This window comes from Tyto alba, unplaced genomic scaffold (assembly GCF_018691265.1).
Source record: "Tyto alba isolate M040663 unplaced genomic scaffold, T.alba_DEE_v4.0 Super-Scaffold_13, whole genome shotgun sequence".
Classification (NCBI taxonomy): Eukaryota; Metazoa; Chordata; class Aves; order Strigiformes; family Tytonidae; genus Tyto; species Tyto alba.
In genome coordinates this window covers 29,541,688-29,565,283 of record NW_024881275.1, presented here as the reverse complement: position 1 = coordinate 29,565,283, position 23,596 = coordinate 29,541,688, and the positions used below count along the sequence as shown (strand labels likewise).

Below are 23,596 nucleotides of genomic sequence, written 5' to 3'. Positions count from 1 at the left end.
AAAAATAAAGCGGAAAAAAAAGGATGAAGGAGTAAAATTAACTTTTCTGACAACACCGAGAAGTTAGATTGGTTCAGCTTTCTTGAGGATCCTGACACTCCATTTAGGATGTCTACTCTTTTCAGTTTTGATTTCATTATTAAGTGTGTTTGCTACCCTCATAGGTTTTATTTTTTAAAATATTGTCTCCTGCAGTTTCTATCTGCTCCCACTCCAGATTGGTGGTGAACTACCACGTAAGAGGATAAAAGTATTGTGAAAGTGAAAACATTCTTCTATTTTATGTATGTTCTTTGAAAATGTTTGCCCAAACACACTGTAACATTGACCCATTTTTTGCCTAACAGGGAAGTTCCATGGTACTGACCAGTGAGAGAACAATAATCTGAAAGGTTCCTGTTTTATAAGCCCACTCACATTACTCATGCGGTCTTCTTTCACTATGTCTGGCTGCTGCTGCCTCTCCAGTATTCAAAGGTTTCAAGTATTGACCACACTGTGTAAAACAGCTTTGATCTCATCTGGGACTTCAGACATGCTGATAGCCTGACACCATGTTATACATTGTGTAAACTATTACCACTGAAACATTCTAAGGACTAATACAGTATTTATTATCAATGAATGAATCTACAAGGGTGGCCAAAACCACTTGGTAAGCTTGGTTTGTTACTTTGCCAAGCCCTAGAAAAATTCTTAGGTTGTCACAACATTTGAAAGACTCACACACAAGATTTATCCCACAATCTAATAGGAAAAGTAAACCTAAGGCTGAGCCATGCATCTCTTTTTGCTACTCAACAGGTAGAAGTTGTAGGTATGAGTGTGACTGAATGAAACAGGGGTTATGAGGCATGTTGCCTTCAGGCAAGCACTAAGCAGCAGAGATCTCCTGATGCAGTTATGTTGTATGGGGAAGGACAGGAACTATTTACATGTCTTTATGTGTGTTAGATTAGAAAAAAATTCTAAGCCATCACCATTTTTCTTCTAGGCAGTTGTGAATATGGATGTTACTAGGAAGTTGATACAAATAGGAGAGTTCAAATTAAAAGTAAAGCATACAGTGACAGCATTGAGCAGGTTTCCTCCATTTCTCCTTTCTGTAGCAACCCTGTGATTATAGTACACTACATCAAGCTGTTCATTTGATTCATGTGTTGGTTTTGGGAGAGATGCAAGGAGAAAAATACAGAGCAATCAAATAAAATATTTACTATGAATTAAAAAGTTCTCACCTAGATTCTTGTTTTGTCCTTTGTATCCATGTTAAATCCTGGCATCCATAAGTCAAAGGGTGATAGCTTAACCAAGAGAAAGTGGCTAACGGGGAAAAAAATAAAAAGCTGTTTTAGCTGTTCATAAGAAAACAAGAATAATCTTTAATGATAAAGTGGCTACTTACAGTGGTGCTGTCAATGAGATGCTGTGCAACAAAGTATACAGGCATGTGATCAGGTCTCATGCACCTTCCCTCAGTGAAATTAGGTATCCTCCTGAATGCTTTGCAGGTCAAAGACAGATTTAAGCATATTCCTAAACTTAAGCATATACCTAAAAGTTTTGTTGATTTTTTCAGTGTCCTTCAAACCAACATTAATTGACTGCTAAGTGGCCTAAACTTTGTGTTTAAATAAGCCCGTTACTATATAGTGATTACTTTTTAGTTGGTTTTGTTGATTGTTTTATGTCAAGCCCTAGATCCATACAGGAGTTGACCAGAGTGTCTGTAACAAGACTCTGAAATGGATCTTCAGTTGAATCAATACAAAAGCCTTGTTTATTTTATACAGCGCCAAGGTTATAAAAATGAAACCAACTTTCTTGCTTTTCTTAGAAACCTTTTTTCCTTGAAAGATCTTTCTTTCATACAAATAGCAGAGCAACCACATACACTTGTATTTTTATGTTTTAAGACAATCCATAACTTTCCACAGAGATGTTCATCAATTAAAATGTATAGATTTTGCTCCAAAAGTAATAAAAAATATTTTTTTTCAATAATTTTTGTTATGTATTCCTAAATGTAAAGGTCAAAGGGGAAAAAAACCTCAAAACTGGACCTCATTGGAATACTTCATATCAGTTCCCTTTTGATATCGGTGCTTTGTATGTTTGAGTTTTATTCATACTAATTAATGTTTCTATGCATATTTAGAGTAGAGTTTTTCAGGATATGCTTATATTTAAAGGAGGACCTAACTGCAGACACCAAAACTTCCTCTCAAAGTGTTTGCAGGCAGTTAAAAGGCTGAAAAGAGTTTATTTCTCCCAGATCATACTTCTTACTGAGGCTACTCTGGAATTCCTGACACAGTGCTGCTTTAGTCTCACAGAAGCCAGCATCAGGATCTGGGCTGCTATGGTTGATTCATTCCACAGTTACAACAAAGGATTGTATGATCATTTCATTTGACCAACAATCAGTGCAACTGGCAATCTGCAATCACAAGCCCAAAATTTCTTATTAAGATGCAGTAGGTTTTCAGTAAGATAGACATATATTAGATAAAAGATCAGATCTGCAAAAGAGTGACATCTATAAGAGTATTGTCTTAATGATTAACTATTAAAAATCTTACACTTTGTAGTGGCATGTCTATCTTGCTCTGTACCTACTTTTTTAGGCCATTCTCTGCTAGATTAAAGAAACATTCTCCCTTCAAAAATATAATCTGTGTTGAGTTATTTGCATGCTTCAGTCGGGTCATCTCTTCACCTCTCTTAGACAAAATAAATTATTTGAGCTTGTTCAGAATCATTGTAAATTGTGTTTCCAGCACTTTGTTCAGAAAACAAGCAGCAAGGATTCATTGCTCATTTTCCAAGAGCATCCTTTCTGAAACATCAGTATTAGGCACATGCACATATCATTCCAGGAATATCATAATTGCTGCCATTAAAAGAGTGTATTAGCCCACTTTTCTTGCTATCTTACTGCTTAAGTGGCAAAGAACAATACTTGTCTTCGTAGAGCATCTTCTTGAAGTTGTAACTGACTGTCTACCTTACATCTTAAATCCTTTTCACCATTAGTGTGTTTCTGGACACATTCTCTCATTTTATGCCTTGCACTCTCACTCTTACATCCATAATTTTATGTATGATTTTATATAGAATAATATTAAAAACACACCACTTAAATAGGTTCACCTTCATAAGTGATCCAGATCACTCTGTTTCTATTGCCATCATTAGTTCTCACTCCACTAATTTCTGTGTCATCAGATTTGAGTGTGCTATAGGAGAATGTAATTTCTACTTTCCTGAACTACAAGGAAGCATTGTAGCCTCTTAAGATTTGAAACTTAATAATTGCACATGCATAGTAATGTTTCCTTGCTATATCTGTTAAGCCATCATAATGGCTTCAAAGTACAGACACGTCAAATCCTGTTAGCTTCCTTATGAGTGGCTATGTTACTAAGTTCTTACAGATTCATCCTACGTTTCTAATGGATCCAAAGATCTCATTACAGTTTTTGATTAAATAAAAATGTTTTTGTAACTGCCTCATGCATTTCCATGGTAGAACATAACAGTTGAAAAAAAAAACAATTAGTTTACTAGAGGTACATTATGTTTCCCTGAGAATTCCATCTTTTACTAGGAAGACCCTTTTTAACTTTGCAGTGTATTTTTGGCACGCATTCAAGTTAAAATAGTATTTTCAGTTAAACAGCAGAGCCAGTAGGAGAGACAAAACAAACAGGGAAGAGAAGACCCATTTACAGCTGAGGTTTGATAATGGGGAAAGCTGAGTCAGAAGGCCAACTGACGAGAATCACAGAATAATAGATGGATAGAGACAGTAAGAATTACAAGGAAGAATGCAGACTGCAGAGAAGAGGAGCCACAAAGTATTTTATAGGTGTAGTACCAGGAAAAGCAGTGGATGCAGAGGAATTGTCAACAATCAAAATTAAGAACTCTTACCTTTATTTCTGACTGCGTATAGTTTTCCCTTCTGACAGTGCTCTGATTGTAGCTTTTTATGGTGCTTTCTCTGGGTGTCTCATCTGCTGATTTCCTGTTTTTTTTTAAGATACATACAAATGCTGAGGCAGTTATCATTAATGGGTATCATTTCAAAGTTGAGACTGCCCTACACAGAGACTCTGTATAAGCCTGCAGTCATGAATGTGATTTTCCTCCTATTTCCAGTTAGACAAATTACATTTTCAAGTCTTTGATGTACATAAAAGGTACTTATACTGAGGTTGTAGATTTTCTCTACAGGAATACATTCTTCTAGTATCAGTTCAAAATTATGATCTCATATTGGTTGCACATATTCAATTACTTTATTTGCAGCTGGGAGAAGTTCCTTCATAGTACTGCTGTAGTCAACACAATCTAGGTGTCTTTAGTGATAAAGCTGGGGTTTAGCTCAGCAGCAACTCACCAAGTCTCTTAAAGACTTGTTACTAGAAAGCTCCATAGACATTGGACTGTCCAGTTCTCCATAAAAACAGCACCTGCAAGTATATTTGCCTTCTCCAGAACCTTTCTGCAATGTCTATGTTTTCTGAGATGACTTGAATCCTGACATTCTGCTGAGATTTCCTTTAAGACCCTTTGCTATTTTCACAACATTTTTACATTTGTTGCCTATTTTGCAGTCTTTCATGCACAGCTGTGTCACATTTCTGGACTAACCTTCTTCAGCACTGCAGAAAGACTTTAACATTTAATCAGCTGAGTCAAGTTTCCTGACACACTAAAAAGAGTAACTCTGAGGTACTTTTTTGCCTCATGCAAAACTTTTGTTGTGTTTTATTATTGAATAGCCTTTCCTTTTCCTTCCCAGTCCTCCCTAGATTTCTCTGGGCTAGTTCTCTCATTTCTGCCAGATGATCTCATCTGCAAAATATAACTAGCCACTCCCTCTAGTGGTTTGGCCTTATCTTCCCAGGTTTCTCTTATAATACACAGTGGGCCTTGCATTCATCAACCATAGCACGTTCAAATGGTGAAAAGCCCATTGGTGCCTAGGGCACTTACTTCCCTATAGGCAAACTAAACTAGCAGCCATTCATCTTAGTCTGATCCTGTACTGTTAATGAATTTTCACAGCATGCATTTCAGTGTTAGATTAAACATTTCTGTAAGGCTGTCTGAGGAAGGTATGGAGTGATTTTTATACTCCCGTCTCAAGAGAATATTTTCATGAGCTTAAAGTTTGTCCTCTGGCAAGTTATAATCTCCTCTGACATACCAACCAAGCAAATAATGGGACCAAGGGTACAATAACCTGATGGCTTTTTATGGGACCTAGGGAAAAGGCTTCTAGGTATCGAGTAGCCTAGACATTTATTGCTCAAGTAAAAGCACTGTGAAACAGCTCCAGCTTCAAGAACTCCACATGCCTACAAGAAAACAGGGAAAAACTCGTTCTCCGTTACTAATAATGGAATATGGGGTTGGCATAGTATTCTGACCTACACGTGCCCTGCTTTTCCTACCCACTGTTGCCCCTTACGGAAGAGTAGGAACATGTATCTTCCCTTCAGCCTCCTGAACAAGTCCTGCTGTCTCACATCCTTCCCTTTCTCCCTCCTTCTCCCCTCAGGACACCCCACCATTAACACCAGATGTCACCAGGCTATTGTCTCATGGATCAGAGGGACCAGACCACAACATAAAATAGAGAAAAAAGGACTGCAGTAGTGCAACAGTCCTTAAAATTTGCATATGATCATTCAGAGCCAACATCTCTTCATCTGTCTCCTCACAACTCCTCTCATTCCTACAAGTTCATAACATTCCTAGAAAAGCAAGTTTCCTGGTCCATCCTAAATCAGCTCCCCAGCATTCCCATAACAGCATATCCTTCTTAAACTTCACTTTTGTCTTTTCCCTGTAAAATGAAAAGAGAGAGGAAGGGGAGGGAAGTGGGTTTTGTGTAAGCCCAGGTCTCCTCACACTCCTGTCAGTCTCTGGGAAGGTTAATGATTAGTTGAAGCCATCTGCTCAGGACCTTCTGTCCCTGTGGTTAGTTCAATTCCGTCACATATGTTCACACAAAATCTAAATAAAACCACCTTCTTCTGCCATGCTTCTTAACAACTTGAGGTAGAAGTAATGGTCTTTAGCTTGAATACTGCTTAAAAAATAAATTTTGAAGAGCCTGTCTTTAGTAACACAGAAAGAATCCTTAGAAACTTACGAAAACTATTTAAAAGCAACATTTACCACCTCTCTGCTTAATTGTTACTTTAGAAATAACATAAAACATCAAGTCCAGTTTGAGAGAGAGAGGGGGAGAAACTTCATCTTACTAGGTTAGTGTGACTCGGTGCACTGATGTGTTAAAAAAAGAAAAAAAAAAGGCAACTTGGGACTTTCTGTAAAACTGCCCTGTTTTTCTTTCTTTTTGGGGACTTAGAGGAGGTCAAATAAAAATATGAGGCAAAGACCACAAGAAATGGTAGAATGCAAAGAATTGTCTCTCTGAGGAATTATTCATCCTTCGTGAATACTGAATCCCCAGGGTAGATGATGCGGAGCTGAGTCCAGGGAGCAGCTGTTCTTTTCACATATTCTCTCTAATAAAAGAATCACCATACTTTTTTTTTTTTTTCCTAGACAGGACTTCAGGCAGGTAAAAATGCATTAACTTTTGACCTACTTGTGGGCCTTTCGTTACTAAGTAGGCTATTTATATAGTAGTGGTAGTATCAGTAGTAGCAGCAGTAGTAACAGTCGTCATAATCTTGAGACAATACAGCCACGTATAGAGGTGTATTTCCATGCATGCTTCTTTCCTTCCTTCATTTCTTAGAAGTAGCCACAAGCTGTGGAAATTATTTTTTCTCTCCCCTTTCTGTCCGTTACTGACTCCCCACGATGTTCTGCATCAGGTTCTTATATTTCTCCCAAGACTTCCCAGGGAGAAATCTGTCCATACATTGACACATTCCTCTCAACATGTGATCACTGATTCAAGGATATACAAGATGCACCAGGTCTGTAATATGTCATACGTATGGACGATTTTTTGCATCCTGGGTAAAATGGACACATTCTAGCTGCCTTTATTCACAATTTTTTCTTCTACGTTTTGCAGTTTTTCTGAATGCTACTTTTCATGTTTGACTCTTAGTGGAGGTAGCAGGACATGCACAATGACCATAAGGCATTTTTAGCTATATTTCTCTCTTTATGTGGAAGGAGTCTCTCATGTTGCCTCCACATGGGAAAGAAACAGGACTAGAGGTGCACATCCTAATGGAGCCACAGGTCATGCCCATGTAGAAAGAAGAGGTGATATTAGAGGCGGATTATTTCTGTGCGTTTGGAGTTCCAGAATTTGCAGCTGGGAGAGAAAATTTGCTGTCTATAGACCTAAAAGGTGGGGGGGAGGTTTTCCACTTCTAAAAAGCCTTGCTGTAGTCAGCCTGTGGAATATGGACATACAGGGCTTCCCTGAATTAACTCATGTTTAATCGAGCACACAGGTTACAGAAAAACAACGAATGTTGGCTTTTAAAAAGTGCAAGTGATAGAGAAGTGATGGAATTGTCTTGAATACAAATTTAACACATTATGAATTATTATATTTTTGGAAATAATAGCAATGTAATCACAGCCAAAGAATAAGATATATGAGCTCCTTATTTTTCACTGTAAAAACCCATATATATAGTTTTGTAAGTTATTCTTGTCTCACTATAGCCATCAAATACTCCTATGAATACAAGAAGCCCTTTTGTATTGATTTCCTGTTCTCCTTCATTGCTTAAACAGGCATAAAATAATGTATGTCTATGATTGCTCTTATTGGCCTCTAAGTGTATTTTTATTTGTTAGCTTAAAGAACCAACAAAGCTTAAGAACCAAATTCATATTTGAAGTAAATTAAGTAACCCTCTGAAGTTGCACAAGCAATAAATTGGTGTTAAATATTTAATATGGTACACTCTTTAAATATTTCTCTTGATACAGACATATTAAAAAAGTAGCAATTCAGTAAAGCATGACTTCAGAAGTCCGTATTTAATGCAAAAAAATCTTATATTTGAGATGAATCAGACTTTACATTATCTGCCTGCACCTGCTGGAGCTTAAAAGTCCTAAGTGCAGCAATAATGAGAAATTATTTAAAGAGGAAACTCAGAAGGAAATAATTTCCTATGCAGTTAGCAACTACTGTGTATCATGCACTAAATATCAGGTTATGTCTGAGAAAAAAAAAGATCTGCATTTACACCTTCTTCTCCTAAAAATCCTTTTCACCTTCTATTTATTGTGGTAAAATAATTAAAAAAATGTGAGAAATACTTTTAAAAGAAACATTATTTTAATAGTCGTCTTAGAAAATATAGCTTTCAAGTGCTTACTCTAGAGAAGCCAACAAATAATTTCAGTACATCACATTAGCTTTACAGGTTATGATACTCTTCAACGCCTCTTGTCATGATTTCTATTATATTACATGAGCTGTTTTAATAAGGAGCCTACCTTTCCAACTCTCCTGATTACCTCCCTGCTTACTTCTTTCATTACACTTTAAAATTGCATCACATCACGAGCATAAAGAAAATAGATTATTTATCTTTTTTGAAGGAAAGGAGAAAACAATTGGCAAGTTTTAACTTAGAACACTGCACGAAACCGGACCTTAGAAAGCTGAACATAGCATCAAGATGTCTCCTCTACTAAAGTTAAAAGCTGATAAACTTTGCTGCCTGTGCATTTGCCTGGACCAGCTAAGAGTGCCAATGCCCCACATTACATTCCCTTCACAGAACTGGTAGATGTTCTCCTTTTTCTGACAGCTCCACAAAATGCCAGGATCCATTCCTTGGCCCTCTGTGTCCCCCCTTCTCCCTGCCTATGTTGACCAAGGTCAATCGATAGGCCCTTGACTTCCCTTCTTCCTCTGTGTGCAGTGTTGGGCAACTTCTCCTGTCTTCTCCATGCTCACAGGTTAGTAGCTGACAAAACCCCCTTATGTAGAGAACGTGACTGTAGTCTGCTTGTTTCTGTCTGTACCAAAGACAGATTAATTACTACTACCTAATTACTTAATTACTACAAGACTGTTGTCGTATTCTTCTTGGTTTTCTTCTTCTTGTTTCTCTTCTTCTTCTACTCAATACTAAAGGAGTCTATTTTTTCTAAGATAATAGTATTTCATAGCTTTCCTGGGATCAGAAGCACATGTAATGTTCCGTTAAATGAGATTCAAGACCTACCAACTCACAACTGGTCTTTAAAATTATGTCATTCTGATTATCATGTTGTGCTTCTCTATATCCCCTTAGATATTAACAAGATCTTGTCAAAGAAATCCTTGTAGCTCAAAAACTACAGGAAACCAGTGCAAGGTACCTCATGAAGACTTGCAGAAGGCACAGTATGCCATTTCTGAGAGACTGCATATCACAGGTTTAGAAGCTTTTTATTTTTACTCTGTTTTTATAGACCAACAGACATTGCAAAAGACAGAACAAAATTTTATAGTTATTATTATTTTAATTTGATTTTAATCTCTGGAATTTCAGATTTTGACCACTGATACAAGTTTTGAGTTCTCAGTTTAACTGTTCAATTTTGTTGTTGTTCCATAACTGGATATACCAAGGTTCTGACCACAAAAATTAGTGCAGCAGACAAGAAGCATTAAGATAATTATGATGATCATAGGTGAGATTTTGGAGAGAATTTCACAAAATAGCTAAGAGAATCCAGGCCTATGTCTGATACTGGAAGCATGCAAACATCAAAACAGAAAACCTTCCGAATGTTATGTCTGCATTTGCACAAAGGCAGGCTTCCAAATTGTCTGTCCAATGATGACTAAGTGATTCTTTTGTCTTTTTATGCTCATAATCATTGAATTTCAAGTATGAGAAAAGTTCAGTATCTGAAATTTTCCTCGCTATAGTACTCTTCCTTCCTACATATATTTCAAGAGTCTCAACCTTGCAGATGGTTTCTATTAAATATTAATGGTGGTATCATTAACATTTTCTGACTAAACAGGCCAAAGAAAAACATCATCCTTTGAATGCCTCTTTAAAGTCTCAATAAAGTTACTCTTTGTAACTGGGCGAGAGGTTGTTTATTCCTTTATATGGTATACTCCAGACAATAGATGAAAACAATATATGTTGAAATAGTGCTGACTTACTGTAGTTGTTTAGTCATGGTACCAATGCAGGAAATTTCTGAATTAATTTATCTGCTTGGAGAGAGGGAAAATCTGTAGACTATCCTATTTTATACTATCCACTTTAAAATTCAAAAAACAACAGTTCAAAAGTTATCAGATCTATTAAAATCTTGCTGCACACAGTTTTTGTACATTATCATGACAAAGTTTCTTTTTATTCTAAAAAAATAACAGGAAAAATAGATTGAAAATGAGCAATAAAATTCACTACTTGCCCATTGATAAAAAATTCAATCACTCTGGATCACGTAATTTTTATTATCATGACAGATGTTTTATTATTTTTTAATTGGGTAACACTGTAAATTGAAACAGCACTTCCAAATTAATTAAAAAACAGCCCTCTGCTAAGCAGCTGACAATCTCATTCGGATAGGTGGTAAAGAAGCAGCACGTGGTTAAAGAAAAATTATAGAATGGAACCCAATAATAGAAAATTCCATACAGGAAATGTTTTTGAAGGAAGGAGGAATCTAAAGGGATGGGAAAGAGTGCAAGTGGAACCAAGTCATAGATGGCATCTTAGATGCTGTTCAATGTGGAACGGCATATCTATACCATATTATGTAGTATTGGAAGGGTAATTGCACTCCAAGGTTTAAAGGTTCCTGATAAAAGCTAAATATGACTGCTTTGAGAGAAAAGTGCATAATCTGATTAATCTGGAGAAAATCAGACACTAATCTGAGGAGAGGTATAGTCTGCAGTTAAAATACAGGAATCTGATACCAGATGTTGAACCAAACAAAACTGGAATTTAAGTGGTAAAAGACAGTATTGGAAAAGAAGAACAAGGCTAGGAACAGGGAGACAAGTATAGATGAAGAATTGAGAGGAGGAAGAAGAAGAGTAAGGAATAGAGGTGAACAGAAGACAAAGATGCTATTTTTAATAGGATTTGAGAATAATTTATGTGTTGTAACCATAAGAACTGAAGCCTTCATCCACTGCTGAGCTACTCCTGCTTGGATGCTTCTTTGCTGCCTTTGGATTTTGTATCCATATGTTATATATGCTGTGTTCCGTAGTTATAGGCGAGCATGCAGTTATGCCTGATTTACCCCTGGAATTTCTTTTATGCAGAAAGATTTTGTTTAGACTAACTTTCTGCCCAGTCTTGGAGCCAAGCAAGATAATTTGAGTATCAGTTTGACCTGGCACATCTCTTGAGAGAATTATCAGAGCACACAACAGAGCAAGAGATGTCTCTTGTCTTGTGTTTGTCTACATGCATGTAGCAAAGCAGATGAGGAATTACCCCCCTTCAGCCACCACCACAAAAGCAGAAGTTCAGGTAAGGTAAGGTAAGGCAACAGACTGTGCCAATATCATTAAGGGAAAAAGCACTGCTTCTGGCACAGAGCCAAAGATCTTGCAAGGGACTGGTGATTAAAAACCCATATGCTTGCTCAGTCTGAGTGGTTTGACTGACATGGAAGGAAAACAACAAGATCATCACCTAGGAGGAGAAGGCAAGACAGTCAGCAAAGCAGCCAAAAGGTCCTTTGGCATTTCAGAGAAGGGGAGAAAGGGACAGTCAGTAAATTTGACTGGAGGTCAGAGCCAGGAATCCTGATTGTCCATTTCAGCTCTCTTGGGTTTACTCTGTGGCTGGAGGCTGGTGCTTCCACTTTTTTGTCTCCTTGTGTTCACATCAGCAAAATGTGAATGATGATATTAACAGCTTTTGCAGGTATTTTCTGATGCTTAATTCAGTAACACTTTTGACAAATGCAAAGGCATCTGGAAACATTACTCACTTCTAACCTCCTTGTTTGTACATTAGAAAGCCTCATTTTCAGTGTACAGATGGCAAGTTTAGACTGTAATTAATTTCGTAAAGCATGCAGCATGAGCATTTCCAAGCAATATACAGAACAAAGGCATTAAGCCTGCCCTATACATTCCATGGAACTGGTCCCTGAAGTCCTTCAAGTTATTTTGTGTGCAGATGGATAGACAGGGAGAGAGAGAGAGAGATATTTACAGACACAAGGGAAAGACCATGAGAGAGACTTCATACTATGTGCATATATACCATGCCTAATAATACAGTCTTGCATTTGTAATAGAAAATGCTCATGCTTAAATCCTCTGGTTTGTGTATTACAGTACAGGGTGGTAAATTGGAGAAAAGGGAGGAGGAAAATTACAATTTAATAGTAAACTGATGTCAGTTTTCACCAAGTATGGCTAACAGTTCTTCAGTGTGTTTACATTCAGGAGGAGAGGGATGGACTAAGTCAAGGCAGAGTGCATCCCTCTGACTGTATTTACACTCTGTACAAATTGTAAAGTGCCAAAACATGAGGCTGAAGAGGGGACATGTTGCAGTGGGTCAGGCAGCAAGGTAGAGCATGCTCATGTGGGCTCTGTTGCTGTGATACAAATTTCTTTTTCAATTTCATTTTCCTTCCTCCCACCCTTTTCTTTTTCCCTTCCCTGAACCCCTCTTTTTTTACTTTTTTGCCTGTGGCTCTGTCGGAGCCTGGAGGAGCTGGAGGAGAGCAGCGCAGGAAAGATGAGGGGCTCGTTGAACTCACTTCACAAGGGAGGGCTCTCTGTGTGGGTTAGAATGTTACTAATGGGGCATACAAATACCCAATGGTCATGTCTCATGGCCATGGCAAGCCAGATTTCTTCACATGAGCTGGCTGTATTCCTGTCAAGGAAGAGGCTTTCAGTTTTAATGTACCCTAAACTTACTTTCTCCACTGCACTGGACTTGAAAGCTGCTCTCAATATAACTATGTACAATTCTTCATACACCCTAAGCTGCAAGTTTTTCAGGGTGTTGTTTTAGTTACAGGTTCTTAACTGCTGCTCATCTCCTGCTGATATTGTACAAAACCTGCCAAAAGTCTTCTTTTGTAGATAGAAATGTATCTGGATTAGTTTCCAGACATTCTGTCAATAAATTGTACATCACATAAGCTCCAAAAAGCAAGATTTTTTTCTATGACCATTTCTGTACAGGCATTTGTCTGCTTTTATCCACATATGGTTTGTTTTTCTGAAAAAAAATCAAATAATGCAAATGTACATTTCAAATGACCATGGTTAACAGCCAGGAATAGTTGCCTTGTTTTACACATAGCTTCTAGTGGTTCAGTATGGCTGGACACTTCCCTTTTGTATTGCTTAATATGAAGAGTAATCAGAAAGATAAATAAGCAGGACTAGTAATTTTCATTTAATTTGGCATTTCTTTTTAAATTATTTTCTGTCTAAATGAAGGTGTTGATCTTTTATAGTTGCTATTCAAATCAATATGCTTGTGTGACGATTTAAATGGTACTGTTAATGTTAAGTAGAATATTATCTCAATCCCACACTGCTCATTGATCTGCAACAACCAACATCTTTATCTCCTCTTCTCTCCCCAGCACTGCAGTGATAACACCCACCATTGCCAATCAGATATGAATATAGTAGGTGCTTGGAAGAGAGGTTACACTGGAAAGAACGTTGTGGTCACCATCCTGGATGATGGCATCGAAAGAAACCACCCAGACTTGATGCAGAATTATGTGAGTGTCCACAGGAGTTCAGATTTGCTGCTTTGTTATTATTCCAAATAAATTTGCTGCTCCTGGAAAGATGGAGGGAGGGAAAGAGAGAAGGAGGAAGAATCATAGGAGGGTTTCCTCAAATGTTAACTCCAATGGGAGGAAAGAAGACAGCTTTTGGTAATCTGTATTGTTTCAGTTAAAACTATGTTCCATCTGAACATATTTAATATCAGGATGCCTCTTGAAGCTGAGTCCTGAATTTCTGAAGGACTGGAACAAATCATCAGATGCTTTTCTTTTTTGTAATTATTGTACTTAATATCCTCACACTCCCAGAACTTAGAAATGGAATACAATACTTTTCAATTAATGTGTGCAGCTGAAGTGCATTTTTGGCCAATACATTTAGCTAGCAAGATGATAACTTTTCTCAAAGACTGCAATTATAGTCATATCCTTCCATGTATTTATTTGTAAAGCTACTTATCATACTGCTAGAAATAATATTAGAGGAAAAGGACATCAGTTGTTATGATTCACTCAGTTAAAAACAGGTGTAGAATATTTTGGGGTCTTTCTAATAAATCTGTCTTAACACCAGTGAGTCTCCTCACAATCTGTAATAGAGCTATGTCCTTTGTTTTCTGTGTCCTGAGTCTCATGTCACCTTAGGAATTTTCTGTTTGGTTGTTGTTCATATTTAAATGATTGGTTTAATATACCTTGGAGGGTTGTACAATGCAAGAAGAAACTCATTCACTAGTAGGTGACTTCTTCTGTTAGTGAAGGGTTTGAAGTTGTTCAGAGCATCAGGGACATGCTTTTCTGGAGTGATTAGTCCTGTGTTTTGGGAGTAGGCATTACCTGAAAGCACATGACCTTGAGGACCTTATAATTCCTCTGAAATAAAGTGTGCAAGGTGTATATTCACACAAGGTAAGAAAGTGAACAAAAATATCTAGATTGAACTGGAATGATGGAGATGACCAGCACAAGGCATGCATATACCTTCAGTCCCATTACAGATACAGATCTTGTAAAAGAGCCCTGAACACAGCCTTTTTGCCAGTGAGCATATCATCTTGACAGAGCATTGAAAAGATGATGGTGGGAAAAATATCTTTAACAACCCATCAAAAGATACAATGGTGTCCAGAGTTTAAAGTGGTTAATTTTAAATTAGCCATACTTACATTCATATCCTTCCACATGATGCATGTCAAACTCAGCTTTGAAATACATGAAACACAAGTGACAGGGAATTGCCCTATTTGTCAATGTATGCTTGATCTTAATTCATCCACATCTTTCATTTAAATCTCTTAAATTATTTAAACCAGCCAAATATAATTTTACCTCCTCAATGAATGACCCAGATTGTGTCATATGTCACCTCATCCCCATACTGTCCTTCCACTGAATTTAAAGCAGCTATTTATTTCCTTACCACCTCCTCTCTCCCTTTCCTCACGCCAACAAGGAATTCCCCCCAAAGCAATACACATTGCTTGTTTGATGACAAATGCCTTCTATATGTCAGAATATTGCTGGTGTGGCTGCAAACAGGAATATTTGAGGTGGATGTGGTAACTGGTTTTGAACAAAGAAGAGATTAAAAAGAGCTGCTTGCCATGTCAACACGCCACATGCTACCACATCGATTAATGGGAGCCATACAAACCAGCAGCTATTTACTCTGTAAACTATTTTCAGCTGTGAGAGTCCTGGTAAATGTAAAATATGGAACAAAAATACAGACATATCTTGCAGATATTTGAAAAAGTTATACTCCCAGGGAAACAGGAATACAGCTTATGTTGCATTTCAAGCTATATTTTTATAACAATACTCTCAATAAAATGTTATTATTCTTATTCCTTGAAACTATGACTGAAATTTCACTAATCATCATGCAGATAATTTATTGAATCTTGAAACATTTAGCAAAATCCCAATTTTGAGAATGAAGACTCTTAACTTCCAAAAGTTTCTTAGAAGAAATATCATCATCTGGTTAAATGAAGCACCACTATTTCCTCTCTGACACTGGAACTATGCTTTTTCAGAGCATTTGTTATCCTTCTCCTTTTTCCAAAATTAAAATAAAATATGCAAATATCATAACTATTAAATATATAATCATTTATTAAAACATGCTATGATCATAAAACCACAGGAATGTTAGTTAATCTAATTAGTCTCTTGTAGGAGCCTGCTGAAGAATGTATAGGCCTCATGAGTCAATGGCTAATTAATGAGAAACTGGTTTTCTTTCTCCTGTTGGCTACAGGATTCACAGGCCAGTTTTGATGTCAATGGAAATGATTTTGACCCTATGCCTCGATATGATGCCAGCAACGAGAACAAGTAAGGCATTATGACATTCTTGACATTTTCAATCTAGTTCATTAAATAAAAAGTATCTGTTCTTCTATGAAAGTCTAGGAAACTTGATTCTTCATAAAGCAGCATGATTTGCATTTAAATCTTTGTGAAATACATATTTATGTCTCTTCCATGCACACTCATGACACTCTTTGAAAGCATTTGGAGTCATTCGAAAACATATAAAAATTAGTTTGAGAGTTCTGGTCATGTGAAATGAACCATTTTCAAACTCTTTGGGATGCAGAATATAAGGAGTGACTCTTACTTTTCTCAGATACTATCTCATTGAGTTACTAGGGGATTATTATGTGTGACAACTGTCTTCTAATGCTCTTGAACTTTATATCTTTGTGTATTAAAAAAATAGACAAGTTAATGCAGATTTTTTTTCTTCTCTAATAATGTCTTTTAAAGTAATCGAGATTTTACATGTGGAGGTTTGGTAGAAACCTTATAAACCCAGAAGTGGCAATTCTGCTGGATTGTAATATCTGTGTCATATGACTGATTGGATATATCTCCATGAATGACATGTTTCTCCTTCAGAGCTCTGCTTCCTGATATTTGTCATTGCAACTCTGCTCTTTGGATGTCCTGTGGTGAAGGCTGGGGGAGACATTGAGAGGGATATCTCACCTCACAAAGCAGGCCACCTTTCTGCCCCTGAGGGCAGTTATTTGTTGGTAACATTTTTTTAGCTAGGTACTTGGCAGAAAGAAATACCTTTCTGTGGAACTGCATGAATTAGAGGAAGGAGAATCCTACTACATGTCAACATGCTGACTGTGCATTTTTGTTTTCCTGAGCTTTGAGTTTGTTGTTTTTGTTGTTTGTTTTTTTTTTTTTTTTTTTTTTTAAATTGTGGAAGGCACTTAGTATTGTTTGCCTGCAGAATTGAGAGTACAAGAGGTGAAACTTCGTCCTTTACACAACTGAAATGCTTCTGGGTTTTTATTGTCTCTTTCCTACAATACTACAGACTTCCTCCAGAAGAATGTAACAGGTGTGAGCTGGGAATCAGGAGCAAAACTTTACTTTGGTTTGACTGGAGAAACAAATTGTAGCAATGTTGGATCACACTTTGAGGGGAGAATCCTCTCCTCCTTAACATCTTCTTCATAACAGCAGGGAACCATGTTTGGACAGGCAGAAGAATAAGGCCTTCTAATACACAGCTGCCTGTTACATATAGATCCACTCATCTTTTACAGTCAATCTCAAGGAGCTGACATAGCTATTTTCTGCCATAGAGTGAAGTAACTGTGAAAACTGAGGTGAATTCTGCCAAGTATTTGTTTGGTCAGTCAGCCTGATCCTGCCTGGTAGGGCAAGATGAGAATTATGTAAGGATTTGGGTCTTAGAAACTATGTAAAGAAATGTACATACACACACACATCTTAGTTGCGATGACTAGAAATACTGTTTAACATAGAAAAATATTAATGTTGGCATTAATTTGAATAATAATAATAATAATAATAATTTATTTGAGACTGCAATCTTGGCATATATTCTCATTCAATTGTTCTAATTTTATGCTGCTTACATGCTGCCAACTATTTTTGTCTAGAAACAAGCACATGCAAGAGCTGTTTCTTTCCCTTTTGCCCATTAGGCATCTTTCTCATTCTGTTTTCATACAGAAGCTTAGTTTACTGAATCATATCTGCCTCTTCTTCACTAGAAATCTCCTAAAACAATAGTACCATGAGAGAATAAAAAGAAATTCAGTAAAACCCATTGTTTTGCAATGCGTAAACATTCTGCATGTGTGAGCTAGTTTAAGCAAAAAGAAAACACTGATGTGGAACAAATGGTAGACAAACCTGGTTGCTGCATTGCCTCGCTTAAGTTAGTGACAAGCTGGGGATTTCAGAGCTAGATGCTTATACGGAAAATGCTAATATTGCACTGAAGTTGTTAGGAGATATCCTCAAGACACACGTTCATTGAAACAGAACAATTCTTAAAAGTCTATTAGTTCTTAATCTTTCCAAAGTCATCTATTTTTCTTACAGTTAAGGAATTTAATGTGCCATTGTTATCTCAGTTTTAGAGGTGGCCTGTCACTGGTGTAGAAAGGTCAGAATTAGCAAATGTTCTGTAAATATCTGGTGATAATAAGAGAAATCTTCGGTTGGGTTTATGAGAGTTCTCAGGACTACAAGCAAGGTTTATAAACATGCTAGTTACCTAAAAATGGAGTAGGAACATAGGAACATAAATTGCTTACAGCCCAGAGTATGTAGGCATTTCCACTCGGCATGCTGCAACAACAATTTGTATGACTGACCACTTCAGCACTAGCCCTAGCGTTGAACTAGGTGCCTATATTATAGCCCCATACAAAGTATTGGAAGAGCAAAACAGCAGCTGCATGATCATCACAAAAGGGTGGTCACCACCACTCCTTACCTCAAGTTTGCTCTTTCCTCTTTTCCCCAGCCTTTCTGCAGCTCTCCAGAGTGAATTACACTGAAAACTCTGCTGCCAACAACAGCAACAAATTGCATTTTCAGCCAGGTCAGCCAGGTATCTCACTTCAGCTCAACCTGAGGTCAGAGGACAGCAAGACAGGATCAAGTGGGGAAAGTGAAGCATGGGTTGAACCCCTCACTGGCAATGTCATTTTCAGTGACCTAAAGTAACTGTGCAACAGTGTCCCAAGTGCCCATGACTATTGCCCACAAAACTGAATGTGATGGACAGGCAGTTGCCAGCAGTGACCTCCAAGGACTTTTGAGAAAAGATGTGACAGTCAGCCTGGTCCTCTGCAAATACCCCTCAGCTGAGCTGCTGGTTTGCATCACAGCACATCCCTCTTTCCTGCTGTCCACCGACCCCTATCCCCACACATGCTTCTAGGACACAACCTGGCTCATCTGCATGAAGATGCTCCTGTCCTTGGAGCTGGGGCATGGCTAGGGTACACTTGGAGGCCTACCAGTTTAGGCGCACTTTCAGGGATTCACCCTCTTTGGTGCTGCAAGAAACCATGCACCTCCAGCTGTGAATCACAGCTGAATCTTTTTCTTTGTCTGGGTGCTGAAGTCATCACTTTCTTACAAAGCATGTCCAGAGACAGGAGGCTGCTTTCTGGTTTGTTGCTAGTTAAGTTTTATATGGGATATAAAATTGGACCAATTAATTTATTTCCTAGGACTGGGGAATTTGAGGTTTTGTACCCTGCCTCCCTGGTGAATAGTCTCACTGCCCAACCCCTAATGTCCTGCAGTGAGATGTGGTGGTGGGAGGACAGATATTGTGCTGTGCTTAGATTCATCAGTGTTATCAGGAGGTACAGCATCAGTGTAGAATCAACTTTTGGACATAGAAGATACATGAAGCGTGCTTTCAGTGTGAGATTACTTGGCAGCCTAACCTCCACTTACAGGCTCAGCATTTCCAATTAGCAGATACACTGAACCTGGTAAGCAGCACCTAAGCACTTTCAGCTTCTGAGGCTGTCACCCTTCCTTCCCTAGTTCCCACTGGACTGAGCAAGAATTAAAAGACAACATAGTTACTGAAAAGCACTACTAGTAGCCTGTCTATATTTTTATGTGTCTAAAATATCTTCAGAATCTGGGGCAGGAATTCTGATTATCCAGCATACATGGTCATTTGGCGCTAGATACTCAAGTTGTTCCTGGAAGTGGAGGTAACCACAACCAGGTAACATTCTGAAAGCCATACTTTTCAAGGACTTCATAATGTGCAAGATCAATTTGGTTGATTCCTGCTTCCTGCTATAGCAACTGGACAACATTGCATAACAGTGATTTCTGTCCTCCAGTAAAGATGGGATGTACAAATGCACCATCATTTCATGAAATGATCTAGTTTATTCTGCCTCATTTTATAACCCAACCTTAAGGGATGGAATGATAAACACTAAAAAGAATTGCTGTAAAAATAAGCAGGTGTCTCTGGGCAGCTTTGCACACAGCTGTGAAACATCAGTGTACTGGATCTGTTTTCTAGCTTTTCACTTTTAATTAGTAGTGAAGGCTTTCTGTTTCTGAGGCTTATTGGTGAGGAAAAAGGAATGAGAAAAAAAATTAGCTGGGGGTTTGTGAAGTAACTGTAGATAACCAGAGTGGCACTTTCCAAAACTATATTTTTGAAGTTTTACATTAAATCTTCTATTAGCTAAGGAGAATAGGAGGGTAGGGAGAAACATTAAGCTAATCTTTCAAGGCTTGGAATCAAAATCAGGGTGGGACAATAGTTTCTTTAACTACTATGGTATGTAGGAGTCCTGCCAGAAGTTTACTTTGGTTTCTACAAATTGGCAGCAAATCGTGAAGCTTGAAAATGGTACAGGCCTATACTAGAGCTTCCTTTTGCTCAGAGGCTGAAGACAGCAGTCAGCTGTGGATGAAGTCATTCCTGCTATGCAAAGCATCTTGTTTTGGTTTACTGCTGAGTATCGCTACTTTATTCTTTTTCTGTTATTCCACTGTTACCTGTAAACATCTATATTGAAACAACTAGGTATTTCCAGTCACAGATCCTTAGACAGAATACAGATGGGATCATGGAAATGGTACTCTACCTGTTTCACAGCCTCAGATAAAACAGAAATGTTCATAGTATGAAAACATTTTGCTATTTTGACCAGACAAAAATGAGTTTTTCTGTTTCATGAGAAATTTGTCAGGGATGATATTTCAGAGCTTAGGTCTCATTCTGATGACAGGTACTTTAATAAAACAGAGGACCTTTAAAAAAACCCTCCTTTAAATAATACTAGTTGACTTTAATGCAGTTCTTATTAAACTTATATAAGAAAAAGTAAAAGTAAGCTATCATTTCTGTTTTGGAGATACTGACTCACTCTTTGGATGCCTCTTCAACATTTTTCAGTGATGCACCCCACTACATAACTTACTTTAATAGCCTTCTAAATTATTTTTTAATGAGTGTAAGGTTTTTGGGAGACAATACTTTTTTCTGCTCAAAAATTATAAGAAACACAACCCACTTATGTGTAAACTTTGCAATATCTGGACAGGTTCACATCTTTTCTCACAACAGCAAAAAAGTTAATGAGTTAATGAGTTTCAGTCCTGCTTGATCTAACATACTGGCATTGTTTTTCTGTGGCATCCATTCCAACTCATTATTGCTTTCCTTTGTCGGCCACGTTAATGTAGATGGTCAATAAAATGCCAAAGGCTTAATTTTCTTCCAAGAGTGACAAGCTGCTAGTTTATACTATGTCCAAGACCCATAGTATGTCCTGAGTCATTTAATCAGGATGAACACTAGATATTTGACAGGTAGATCGACTTCTGTTGCCTCTTGGATGGTCAATAAAGTAACATTAAAAAGCTTCATTGACTGCTGTGACACTATTCAGAGCAGGTGTCTGAAGAACTAAGCACAGTCAAACACAGAGAGCCTGACGTCTCTCATTGCCGGCATGAAAGATCATCTCAAAAAGGTTCCCGCTGCAGCACTGTGATATATAGGAGTGCTGACAATTGGGGGTATCTGTCTATGTAGTTTATGCATTTTGATTGCCAGTATGCACCTGTTCCTATTGCTTTGAAATTGGCTGTATTGTGTGCTGAAGACAAAACAGGAGGGAAGATAAGCTGTGTGAGAAGCACTGCTGCACCATCTTGTGCTTTATCTTTTGTGTAAAAAACAATCCTGCTGTCAGATTGCTGGTCTCAACAACAACAAAAAAAAAAAGACCTTGCAATTTTTTAGACTAGTCACTACATTTTTTGGCTTGTGCCTGCTGAAGACTTTCAGACAGGACTGAACTATAGATCCCATGGCTCACGCCTGCAGGGAAGGCCAGTGATTAAGGTGTGGAAGGAGGCTGGAGATAAGTTGGAGCAAGGTATAAGCTCTCAGGAAAAGACTTTTTTTCAGAAGGAATCTTCACAGTGTCTGTTCTTTTTCTGTACTCTGACTTCTCATCTTGACATTCTCTAGCATCTGGAGGCTTAAAACCCAAATAAACCAGTGTTAGTATCTGACAGAGTGTGTTTTGTCCCATGCCAGTGAAGCATCTCTGACAGCAGATAAATCTTCCTTAGCAAGAAGTTAATTTAGAGTAGATACTTAATATGTGTATATATTTCAGTTCAAGAGATCAATTGCTTGCATTGAGTGTGGTGTTGTTAATTCCAGGTACCGATGACTGAATGTCAGGTGTCTAGTATGTCTCAGTGTCACTGGAAATTTAATGGACTTTGGTTAGGGTTGTTAGGAAACTATAGTTATTGGCTTGTTTTCTCTGAACTGGTGAAGTGTTCATTTATGAAAATCAGGGTCTCAACAAAACAATCAGAGGTTGTTGGTATAGAAGCTGCAGTCAGAGATTGCAATCCTGATTTACCGTGTTTTGGTTCCACTCTGATTTTAAACTCATTACCTGTATAGCCATATCCTATTGTGCTGCAGTTTTAGCAGATGTTAAGAATGAAGTAGGGTTCAGTCTGTGTCAGTTTACGGTGAGATTGCCACATTTTCAAGGAGTGGCGTTAGTGCTTCATCAGCTAGTCTCCAAGTTAATTATAATCTAGTGACCCAACCAAGTGCCTAGGGACATGATGCAGCATGGAGATCATGAGACATTGGATCTGTGTTGCTTACTTAGTTGCTGTAGTTAAAGGTCCCAGTGTAAAATAAGGGAGATAATTGCAGCTTGCAGAATTGTACTGTACTGAAGTAGGATAATTTTACAGATTAATTTGGAGGATATTTTTCTTCACTTTCTATTTTAACTGTTACTTAGAATCCCTGTGTGCTGTTGTTGCCCAGTGAACATGCCTGTCCATCAGGTGGCCATACCTCAGGGGTAATCATCATACATTCTTTGTTTCTCTCAGGAAAGGACTGAAGGACTTGATGTATGTGTGTACAATTTTTTAGATGAAAACTTTCCTTTCCTTGAAAGAAAAATGTTATAGAAGGATGGAACATGAATCCTCACCACATAGTGCATTTGGTAATAGTTTTCTTTTAATCTGAATGGGTTTTTAACCTATGGGAAGAGATAAGGTCTGAATTAGAACAGAAAACAGCTAAGTGTTGATGTTTTGAAATTCTCATGTTTTGCTGCTGTGGAATAAAACGTGTGTTTATTTGAAGCTTTTTGATAGTACGTGGGACCCCAGAATTGCTGGTAGCTGAGGACAATTAGCTTAGGCTAGAGGAGTGGCAGTCTTTCTCAAGCTGATTAACTCACCTGTGACTGACAAGCACCTTCATCACTGGTCTCTATGGTCAGTCCCTTGTGAGAACATTTCATATTGACAAGACAATGAAAAATTCATTGGTCTGCAGGGCCTGATTTGGTAGCATTTTGATCCAGGTTCCTGTTTCAATAGTAAAAAACATCCTAATGAAAGTTTTGTCAAACTGCCAAAATTTGTCTTTTTGGTAAACTCTCCTAATGTGCTCATATTATCACACTGCATTACATAACCCCCTCTGAAGTCCACAAGCGGTATGAGTTATAATTTTCTGAGAGCCAAAAGAAAGACGTTTCCT

General features: G+C 37.8%; 1 protein-coding gene across 3 annotated transcripts in view; it reads left to right on the top strand.

Moving 5' to 3' along the window:
• Positions 1-23,596, top strand: part of PCSK5 (proprotein convertase subtilisin/kexin type 5) — a 246,574-nt gene that overhangs the window by 59,831 nt on the left and 163,147 nt on the right. For all 3 annotated transcript variants that reach the window (XM_042787933.1, XM_042787934.1, XM_042787935.1), the window contains exons 4-5: positions 13,567-13,710; positions 15,983-16,059. In XM_042787933.1, coding sequence (XP_042643867.1) covers positions 13,567-13,710; positions 15,983-16,059 — 221 coding nt within the window. The remainder of the gene's footprint in view (positions 1-13,566; positions 13,711-15,982; positions 16,060-23,596) is intronic.